General features: G+C 42.2%; 1 protein-coding gene across 2 annotated transcripts in view; it reads right to left on the bottom strand.

Annotated features, from left to right (window-relative positions):
* The window catches only part of LOC118395561 (polypeptide N-acetylgalactosaminyltransferase-like 6), a 271,053-nt gene extending 259,376 nt beyond the window's left edge, over positions 1–11,677 (bottom strand). Inside the window, exons 1-2 of one of the 2 annotated variants that reach the window (XM_052464695.1) lie at positions 11,321–11,677; positions 10,703–10,978 (exon numbers count right to left, since the gene is read on the bottom strand). In XM_052464695.1, the coding sequence (XP_052320655.1) occupies positions 10,703–10,837 (135 nt within the window). In that variant the 5' untranslated portion in view covers positions 10,838–10,978; positions 11,321–11,677. Of the gene's footprint in view, positions 1–10,702; positions 10,979–11,287 lie in introns of both variants that reach the window. The other variant, XM_052464694.1, reaches the window with a different exon arrangement.
* Positions 11,678–11,939: the final 262 nt, after the last annotated feature.

The raw sequence follows: 11,939 nt of genomic DNA on the forward strand, positions 1-11,939 counted from the left end.
CAAAGAAAAGAACTGACTGCCGTTAATAACTAACAGAGATACCCATCGTTGGTGACTGAAGTGATTAGGCTACAATGATTCACTGGTAAATCGGGGCGGCAGCGTAGCCTAGTGGTTAGAGCGTTGGACTAGTAACCGGAAGGTTGCGAGTTCAAACCCCTGAGCTGACAAGGTACAAATCTGTCGTTCTGCCCCTGAACAGGCAGTTAACCCAGGCCATCACACGTTGACACAGGCACTGTTCCCAGGCCGTCATTGAAAATAAGAATGTGTTCTTAACTGACTTGCCTGCTTAAATAAAGGTAAATAAAGGTAAATAAAAAATAAAAACTGTCCTGGAAGCTGTGGAAGATGCTAGTGGTTCTTTGGGGGGCAGTCTAACAAGTAGTGTTGTGGTTTAAATTCATGTTGCTTGAAGGCTAAAATAAATCATTGGTTTATTGTGTGCTGCGATTCATTCAACCACTCAGTGTCCGACCTGCTGGGTTGATTCTTAGGTGTGTCTGTTGGTTGCACCGAGAAGGACAATAGAACATGACTGGGCCAACTGTCTGCTTTCAAATGCAGGACACACCTATTTTTGTCCTTTCCACACATACTGTAGGATACAACGAAAAGGTTACAACTCAATAGCACACAGCAGGACACAGTCTCCCTTTCACTGACTACCACCACACAATGTGTGACATAATGACAGGGGGGGGCATCCTTTTCAGAACCATATCGAACTTGACTCTATTTTATACAGTGATGAAAACAAAGGTTGATGTGATTGGAAGACACGGCTGACTGGCAATCTCAGCATGGATCAAGATATAATCATAAATATTGATTTCTGAGAGGAATTTTTGTTGAGAGCCGGTGATTCCAACCAATTATGTTTTAAAATCGCATTTTCAACTTGAACATTAGGTCTACAATCTCTTGTTTGAAACGTAAAAGCAAAAAGGAAAATTATTTTAAAAAACTTGAAACTTTACTCATCTGTATGTAAGCCTATCCAACAAGGTAATAACTGGAGGAGAAAGCTAGATGGCAAGTACTTTTTTTTAAAGGTACTAGCCATCAAGTGGAGTGGACAGTCACAGGCATGATCAATTACTCCCTTGGGAACCGCTTAATTGAAAAGTAGTTTTTGGATTGCCTTTAATAGATGCAATATAATGACCCTTCAGACTCGCGATAATCTCTTACAACCTCTGCCAGGCCACATTGTTAAACTGTCTGTCTGATTTAACTGTTAGTTATGTTTCACCGATGACAAGTATTACCTTGCGCGGTGGGTTTGAAACGCCCGTAAATCTACGGTAGGACGCCGGCGCCGCGGAGGAGAAGAGAGCCATAAAACATAAGAAGCTTTGCTTTCTCCTTGAATAACAATCGCCAGAGTGGAGGAGTCAGTCAGTCAGTCAGAGCTGCCAGTTTAAACAGCCGTAACTCAGCCATCTCTGTGCTGAGGGACAGTTGAACAAGCCAGGGACAATTCATGGCCCATCTATGTGATTACACTCATGGTATGTATACCTAGAGTGTAACCCAAATGGCACCCTATTCCCTATATAGTGCACTCTTGACCAGGGCCTATAAGGTATAGGGTGCCATTTGAGATGCAGCCCTAGTCTAGCGTATGGGAGCATTTGAGACTGATCACACGTTGACATGGATAGACATTCAATATCCACACTTTCTCACTGATTTAGGTTAGTGCCACCAGGAGAATAAATAGGTGTGAGCTTTATAGGCTCGAATAAGTGGCTATATTTACATCTTACACTGAAAGAAGTTCATGACCGTTAAAACAGATTGCACTGCTGTGTAGTGTCTGACAGTACAATGGCAGTGATTACATCGAGCCTATTTCCATTACTCTCAGAAGCATGAGAAAAAAACACAACAAGTGCAATTGGAGTGCTTTTAGCTTAATAGAGGTGCCCACGTCACAACACTGGGCAGTGTCCAAAATGGCACCCTATTCCCTTCATAGTGCACTACTTCTGAGCAGAACCCTATGGGCCCTGACAAAAGCCATTATGGAAGCACCCTTAATGGTTACGTCTAGATCTCCCCTCCCGAGAGTCGGTGGTGGTGAATAAGTTGTTTTATATCACTGTGCAGACAGGGCCAGTCAGTCACTCCATATGAAATGCCCTTTATTCTCTGAAGACACACAACAGCCTCCCACCACATTCTACCACCTGTCAGCGGCACACAAGGCACATCTGACAAATCAGGTTTAAACGGACCAAGACTAAGGAGAGGATGGAGGTGAAAATGATGTAAAGCTTCATGATACATATCATCAACACACAATGTGGCAAATCCTTGGTCCTGCCAGAAAGCTTATTGGGGAGCTGAGTGGAATGTAGATGATAAGTATGTGAGGAACAACTCAACATCAACACCATCAACACCAAAACACCTATTTTTGGAAAGGGATCGGTAATCAGGCTCATTGCGATACTGGTGGAAATGATGATAGCAGCACTGATTATACAATACCTCACCAACAACAACAACAACAACTTCCATAATGATAGTTCTACTATATAAACACAGAAACACAATCAGCTCAGTTCTCTAAAATAGCACAGTAATTACAGAAAAACACTGTTAACGGCGAGGGGAGAAGATAACGAGGTGTCATAAAAACAGAAGGAAATTAAAATGAAGTCGTTAAGAAAGCGAATCATTATAAAATAATATACTGTACTGAGGAAGCTAGGAGTCAATACTTTGAAGCGACACCGACAGGTTTAATTACTACCGGTTTAATTACTAAATGTATTATGTGTTCCTTCTGTATGGTAATGGGGAATACTCTTTCACAGTTGATACGGGGAGAGTTTGATTCAAATTCATATTCAGATGAATGATAACAATACCGGGGATTCATATTCTTATTCATTGTCAAAATATCATGGTCACAATTGAATTCCTACCAACAAGCCAACAAGCTATTACCGCTCACACAATTGAAGTCTTTGCATGTCACACCAAATCGGGTCCCTTCAACAGAGCGTTTTTATGCCTTGTGACAACCACTACAAGTCTAATCACGAATGGCCTTTTCAACCTGTTTTGTCCCATCTCACACTGAAAATAGATTCCGTGAAATCTTCTTGCGTTTCTTGTTTTTATATAAACCCCATCTCCGTTCTAATATATTTAGTAGATCATTCATCCACGGCCACATTGTGACTCAGCTCTGCATCTGCATTACCATCATGCATCTCCTCCCTATGACATCGTGGCGGGTAGCCTAATTAGAATGACTGCCTTGCTCTTCCAACTGTCACTTTGTCACGAAATGGATACTGACAATAACAGTCAGTCACTAGGAAATCAACATTCTCTCAGTTGGATCCAGAGGTTAAAGGTGGTTCTCAACATTCTTGGGTTATTTAAAAGTACCATTCAGACCCCCAACCAAAGTAGGCTACCCCCTCATTTGCAGTGGATCATTAGGTCTACAGTGGCAAGAAAATGTATGTGAACCCTTTCGAATTACCTGGATTTCTGCATAAATTGGTCATCAAATATTATCTGATCTTCGTCCATGTCTCAACAATAGACAAACATAGTGTGCTTAAACTAATGACACACAAATGATTGTATTTCTATTGTCTATATTGAAAACATAATTTAAACATTCACAGTGTAGGTGGGAAAAAGTATGTGAACCCCTAGGCTAATGACTTTGCCAAAAGCTAATTGGAGTCAGGAGTCATCTAACCTGGAGTCCAATCAATGAGACGAGATTGGGGAGGTTGGTTAGAGCTGCCTTGCCCTATAAACAACGCTCACAAAATTTGAGTTTGCTATTCACAAGAAGCATCGCCTGATGTGAACCATGCCTCGAACAAAAGAGATCTCAGAAGACCTAAGATTAAGAATTGTTGACTTGCATAAAGCAAGGGTTACAAAAGTATCTCTAAAAGCCTTGATGTTCATCAGTCCACGGTAAGATAAATTGTCTATAAATGGAGAAAGTTCAGCACTGTTGCTACTCTCCCTAGGATTGGCCATCCTGCAAAGATGACTGCAAGTGCACAGCGCAGAATGCTCACTGAGGTTAAGAAGAATCCTAGTGGGCAGCTAAAAACTTACAGAAATCTCTGGAACATGCTAACATCTCTGTTGACAAGTCTACGATACATAAAACACTAAACAAGAATGGTGTGCATGGGAGGACAGTACGAAACAAGCCACTGCTGTCCCAAACAATTGGTGCACATCTGAAGTTTGCAAATGTCTACCTGGATGTTCCACAGCGCTACTCGCAAAATATTCTGTGGACAGTTTGTTTGGAAGGAACACATATAACACTATGTGTGGAGAAAAAAAGACACAGCACACCAACATCAAAACCTCATCCCAACTGTAAAGTATGGTGGAGGGAGAACCATGGTTTGGGGCTGCTTTGCTGCCTCAAGGACTGGACAGCTTGCTATCATCAACGGAAAAATTTAAGTTTATCAGGACATTTTGTAGGAGAATGTTAGGGTGTACTCCAATTGAAGCTCAACAGAAGTTGGGTGACGCAACAGGACAACAACCCAAAACACAGAAGTAAATCAACAACAAAATGGCTTCAATAGAAGAAAATATTAATTCTGGAGTGGCCTAGTCAGAGTCCTGACCTCAACCTGATTTGCGATGCTGTGGCATTACCTCTAGAGAGTAGTTCACACCAGACATCCCATGAATATTGCTGAACTTAAACAGTTTTGTAAAGCGGAATGGTACAAAATTCCTCCTGTCCGTTGTGCAGGTCTGATCCGCAACTACAGAAAACGTTTGGTTGAGGTTATTGCTGCCAAAGGAGGGTCAACCAGTTATTAAATCCAAAGGTTCACATACTTAATTCCACCCTGCACTGTGAATGTTTACGCGGTGTGTTCAATAAAAAGATGAAAACGTATAATTGTGTGTTATTAGTTTAAGCAGACTGTGTTTGTCTATTGTTGTAAGGGGTGCGTACTGGCGACAAAGAAGTCAGGCACAGGAGAGCAAAAACTGTGTTACAACGGCGCAGTTTAAATATAAAAATCACTGTAAACAAAACAATAAATACAATGGGTACAAAACCCATCGCACACAAGACCTACCGTGCACAAGCACTTACAATAAACAATTCCGGACAAGGACATAGGGGGAACAGAGGGTTAAATAGAACAACATGTAATGATGGAATTGAAACCAGGTGTGCAGGAAGACAAGACAAAACAAATGGAAAATGAAAAGTGGATCAATGATGGCTAGAAGACCGGCGACGCCGACCGCCGCCCGAACAAGGAGAGGCACCAACTTTGGGGGAGGTCGTGACAATTGTTGTGACCTAGATGAAGATCAGATCAAATTTTACAACCAATTTATGCAGAAATCCAAGTATTTCCAAGAGGTTCACATACTTTTTCTTGCCACTCTATGCTCTTGAGTCTTCCCATTCTCAAGTACCAGGCTGTGGATAGGCCAGGTATCTGCAGGGGTATTAGTACCCCAGGTTGAGAACCACTAATCTATAAGAAAGTCCCCAGAAATCCTGGTGAAAAAGTTTGAATACCACTGATGTAGAGCTTCATAGGACATTATTTTCCATCTAGTATTTATTAGAATCCCCATTAGCAGCTATTCTTCCCTGGGTCCAAACAGGAATAAAACAACACAATCGCCTACATCATAAATAAAACAGCACATCAAACTAGACATTGTGCATTATACATATGTACACTGCTCCATTACTACAAATTAACAGTATAAATTGTACAATCTCAGCTACTGTTGCCCTCCATCACTTCCAAATTGTTATTAGGCCTAGCCTGCATTACTCCTGTGTAGACTGCTAACACTCTGTCACTGCTCAGTGTGCCATCATATATTCGAATCTCGCATACTCATCATCCCACGTAAACATCCCATCACAAGTGACAGCTGGTGTGTGTGTGTGTGTGTGTGTGTGTGTGTGTGTGTGTGTGTGTGTGTGTGTGTGTGTGTGTGTGTGTGTGTGTGTGTGTGTGTGTGTGTGTGTGTGTGTGTGTGTGTGTGTGTGTTGTGTGTGTATGTGTGTGCACCTGGTATCTAGGGTACAAAACACACCATCAGTACACATGCTAGCTATTGTTTGTTGTTGGCCACTAAACGTACCTGTGAGCTGAGATCAGGTCCCTTACCACAAAGCAGTTGCTTATATTGAAATGTATGAACAATGTTACAGAACTGGTCAAAGGCAATAATGTGTCCGATGTGATGCATCACATAAAAGACTGATTGATGGATCATGATGTCCATATACAAGAAACTACAGTGTGTTTATAGTGTGAAATACATCATAATGTTAGTAATAATAGGCTAAACATCACCATGGTGACTAGGTTAATAACTCAAATGACAATCTGGTGATCTTCGTTGGTAATTCGGCACAACGGAAACATCTATCCCCAATGTCAATTATCTCAACCTGACTGCAGACAAAATGGCCCAATCAAACAGATACAAGCCCAGGCTTCTTTTTCCTTTTATGGTTGGCTGGTGTGTGAAACTTCAGCTGCTTTGATTTTGAGTCAGGGGACAGATTCCCAAATGCCACCCTATTCCCTGTGTAGTGCACTACTTTTGACCAGCACTAGGGAATAGAGTGCAATTTGGGACGCAGACTTTGAGTCAGAAACGGGGTGATTCTGATCTTAGGGAGTGTTCACATTTTTCTGCTGCCTGTCACGGAGGATGAGCCTTTCCCTCAGAGCATATAACGCTGCTGCTCTCTTCCGTCTTTCAGAGGATTGGCTGGCTGCTCGGTGGCTCTGAATCACGGGAATCAGGAAGGAACTCATCAGTTTGCCTGTGTTGCTGCTCTGGGACCTACTGATCCCAACTAAAGGGTTCTAGACCTTCTTCTTCTTCTTCTTTTTGATTTGCTTTGTTTGTATCAAATGCCGGTAGTATAGAAGCTCAATCTAGAGACTATGACACTATGGATTAAACTAAACCAAAAGGAATCAATAGGACTTACAAGAAAACCAAAGGACATCACCTTGTTCAGTAAAATGGCTGCCAAAAATTCCAACACACCACTCATCTAAAGTTAACACATACTTACTGAGGCTCCTATTTTCAGTGGATAAAAAAATAGAATGACAAGAGAGGACATTGGTCATCAAGTTGCACTGGTCCGAGGGGCTTTGTTCAATCTACTCATTCTTTCTATGAGACAGACAACCTCGAAATGGAATGTGAGACAATCTCAGCAGGGTGACTCAGTCTGTATCATGTAGAGGTCAGTGGAGAGAGGAGAGAACGGTAGGTGTCGTCCCACATAATGACCACCGCCTGATGTTTCTGTCCCTGTCAACCCGGGCCGGAGCTAGAGGGCGACAGGCTGGGTTGGCCTAATGGTGATGAACCGTCAAGGCTTCACACAGACGGGGCCATGCAGTGCCGAAGGGCAATGTTACGCCATGCGGCAATGCAAATCGCGATCAGGCAAATGAGAAAGAGGCAATGACGGGATGCAATCATAAACCGACTCAGGCAGTTTTCACTGCACCCCCCAGCAGCAGAAATAGATTACAAGATGATAGGCATATTTGAAACAAGCCTCACGGCTAAACAGAGTGCAGCTAGGGCTACATAACATGAAGGGCTGGCAAAGAGCTGTAAGTGTTCAAGGAGATCATCAAGCCACACAAGCTAAAGAGGATTTCGTGCCATGGTACTCCAACCTCATGCTCTAATATTCTGAATGTACACATTACTGGAAAGTGGTTTCAGTCAATCAGCATTCAGGAACCAAACTACCCTTGTTATAATAAGTCACACTTAGGAGACAGCACAGTGACTTCCACCACAATCTGAGCCCAGCTCCACGAGGGGGCTAAAGCGGGCTTAGCCCCCTCAGTTTTAGTTTTATGTCCCTATATAAAAAAAGTTACAATTATTGAGTGACAGGTTGGTGCAAGAATTGTATCTCTGCTGCGTTGTGTCAGTGGTTAGGTATGACTCCTTTGGTTTCCATAAAAAGCGGGAAAAAACACTTCTCATCTATGGTAGGCTAAGTGAATAACGTGATACGCCTCCGCCTGTAATATTTGATTTAGATTTATAAGGGCGGGGTCAAGTTTACCGTTGAAGCTGCTTCACTCAACTCAGCCTCACACCCCATCACTACAGAGTTTAGTTAGCGTCTTAGCTAGCTGAAAAAAAGCGTAAGTGTTATTACCATTAGCCTATTTAGCTAGCTGGAACCAGCTAATCTGCCACTGCCACGGTGGATAGCAGAAATTGGCTTAGCCAAAGTAGCCAATGGAGAAGGGGACACCTGGCTACTGTGTCAGTGGCTGTTAAACGTTGTGACAGCATCGTGAAGTTCCTCTCTGACATCGAATGCATGCGTTTGTACAACACAGAAGTAAGACCTGAGGCTTCAGGGCTGCTAAGGGCAATGATGGGCCCTGGCTTTAAGTTTACAGCCACCATGGTGCACAGAATCCTCAGTCTTAATAATAATAAATAATATATGCCATTTAGCAGACGCTTTTATCCAAAGCGACTTACAGTCATGTGTGCATACATTCTACGTATGGGTGGTCCCGGGGATCGAACCCACTACCCTGGCGTTACAAGCGCCATGCTCTACCAACTGAGCTACATCCTCCAAACAAATGTATTCAGGCAAAAGCAACAGATCTTTACACTGGAGTCAAAGTGGTCCGCAGTGCGTTGGAGTGCTGAGGTGTGACAAGCCGGGGTGTGACAGCGAGTTCGAAGCCATTTGTGGACAGTTCAGTGCCAGTGGGATCTTAGAATAATATTTTGGGGAGAGTGAAATGAACGATTAATCAGGAAGTTCCACAGAGCATCAAGGAGGCTGCAACTCTTCTGAAAAGGTAAGAAACAATCTAGCTGGTTGATTGTTATCAAAGTCTTGGTGGTACAGCCAGTGGCATACTTTCAGCAAAAACCTATGGTATGGAATGGCAAAATGACTCTTAACCAGACTATAGGCCTTTAAGTTTGTAGGGCGCTGTCCATGGTGCTGATAGAGCGCAGCTGAGATTTTGCACCAACCTGCCACTTCTTGGTCAAAAGCACTCAATGTTCTCGACATTTGAACTTTTATGTTTATTGTGGTATAGCGTGATATAAGCAGAATTCAATATAATTCTAATGCAAGAACCCAAATGACGCCCCTGGGTATAGTTACATATCCGTATGTTTCATCATAGAAGTATACACATTCTATTATGGCTTCCTTGGTAGCCTATTGGTTTTTTTGGTTGTAAACTGTACGTATTGGAAATGTATGGTAGCCTGGCATTGCTTAATTGATTATGTGGATTGATTTTGATCCGCAGAAGTGTATTGTACCATATCACAACGTGTTGCTGAACTCATGAGCGCCATGACTTTCCATGTTTGAACCGGGCCTACAGGCCTGTTTGTTTGGCAAGACAGCGGTGCATGGCTGCATCTCACCGAAGTAGGCTGTAGGCTGTGTTTTGGGTTTTTTGGGGTTATTTGATTTTTGTTTACTGTGCTTGTTTACTGTTAAAGTAACTAGCCTAAATATATATTTTGTCATGCCTTTATTGATTTGATATTTTGTTTACTAGGCATACTTGGTATCGCTGTTTCGTTCTGTTCACATTCATTTGTTCACATTGTCTGTATTCTAAGCCAAACTACTATTCAATATTTTTGTTTGCCTGCATTAATAACTAGGTTACAGGTTTCAGCATTTAGTTTGCATTCTTTTAGTAAGACGGCTGTGTGTACAGCTGCATTCACATGGGCTGTTTGTAATAGGTGAATTACCCTATCTATCTTGTAGCCTATATTCATTACCAAAGCGCCATCGCTTTAGTGTGTAGAGCATTGTCCTTTGTGCCGATAGAGTGCACACCAACCTGCCACTTCAAAAGCACTCAGAGGTCATGGAGTCTCGGCATTTGAACTTTATGTTTATTGTGGTGTGGCGTGATATAAGCCGAAGTTAATATCATTCAAATGTAATTACACCCCAAAAGTGTGTCCCATCGCCGATTTCAACTGCCCCCTTTGTCACTTTATCCTGGTGCCGGGCCTGCAACAATCACAACAAAATTTGACATATTATCATATTTGAGGGACATTGGCCTGGATGCTAAATAACTTGGGTACAATTTAAACCAGGAACTAAATGTACTCTTACACAGAGGTGACTCTCGATTGCTTGCCTAAAGTATAATGTATGCATACACATCTTTCACCCAAGGAAATGTATAAAAACATTAAAAACATTTGTTTTGCATTTAATGGTTAGAATTAGGATAACATTAGGCTATATTAAACAAACTGGTGCCCCACACCCATCTAAATTAGTCCTTCAGAGGGGAAGAATTCAAATCAGCAGTGCAATTGGGCTTCAAGGTCCAGATTTAAATTTGCCTAGTGTAAAGTTGATGAAAAGATGCATGATATGTGGGCCTAACTGATGATGCGATAATGATGATTGATGAGCCTTCCTAACTAACACTGTTGCTCAAGCCATGACTGCACATGTTGTTGTCAAATTACTTTTCCCACCAACTCACAATTACTTTACATGAACTTAAAAAATATCAACTTTGTAGCACCAGTTAGTTACTATAGGCTACACCAGTTTGAAATGCGGCGAAATTAGTGCTTAAAAAGTGGCAAAGTCAACATAACTTGACCTTAGACGTACCTGTTCGCCGGCTTCGTGCGACTTCATCAGGTGTTTCTCCCGGTATAAAGACCACAGTCCGACGTTTGGCAGAAATATCAAAGCCACCATGAATACGAAGGCCATTTGCAACACTCGCTTCTGTCTCCTCTTCATCGTGGACACCCAAGTAAGAAGATATAATCCCAATATCTAAAAACTACGGAGTCCGTTCTTCTTGGCTCGTGCCACTCGGGTTGAAATATTATTTGTTGGTCGGTGGCAAACCACCTCCTGGAGCTGTTGACAAACGTTCACCTAAAACAAACAATAAAATGTATCAGCATGTAGACCTCTTACTGACATTTAGCCTAATCGCAAATGCAGAGGACTGAGAAACCACCATTCCACTAATTTAAACATTTTGTTGCACAAAAAAACACTACCAGTCTAACAGTAGGCTATGCTCTCATAGTTAACATTCTTTCAACTACATGTTTCACTAAATTCAAACCAGAGATGAAGAAGATAGTGACACCTTTCAGTTTCAAATAAATAAAAGCTGACCCTACTACTTACAGCGCAAATGGTTAAACAGACAGCACTAAACACATCACAATGACTTACTGTCGGTGCGTATTTGCATGTTGCCTCATTTACCGTGATTGTTTAGGACCTTTTCGGCAGCATTTCTGTTATAAATCAAGACAAAAAATAGAAGCGTTGAACAGCTTTATCTCCCACGATGCGCATGTGAGGGAATTTCGAGTCCCTCTCGCGCTCTTCATGAATCAGAAAATCCCTCACGAGCTGCATTTCTCCCACATCTGGAAATTATGTTCTCCCCCTCCTTTCGCAATGTCGCTCCTCAATACCGCGTTTTTAGATATTGCGGTTAACAACCACGTGCACTGCGCATTAATGTGGGAACATTCCTACGGCTTGGCGATCCCTTCAAAGGCAAGAGCGAGGTGTGGGATAGGGACAAGGAGCACCAACGCGACCACATAGCAGTGAATCCGACAGCACTTTGGCACGAAACAGCGGACGAGAGAACAAAGCGCAGTGATGCATTGGACGGCTGCCTGATGCACTTTGAGTAGATAGCCTAACAATTTTGCAGTCTGGCATTCAAATGAAAGTGTTGATGAAATTCAGAATCTAATCATGTGCACTGCACTGATACTGAATACTGATAGAAAGGCAGAAATGTCATCACCTGTCACTATAGGAGTAATCAATTGCAGATGATGAACATGTTCATTTATATTGAGGTAGA

Source organism: Oncorhynchus keta, chromosome 16 (genome assembly GCF_023373465.1).
Source record: "Oncorhynchus keta strain PuntledgeMale-10-30-2019 chromosome 16, Oket_V2, whole genome shotgun sequence".
Taxonomy (NCBI): domain Eukaryota; kingdom Metazoa; phylum Chordata; class Actinopteri; order Salmoniformes; family Salmonidae; genus Oncorhynchus; species Oncorhynchus keta.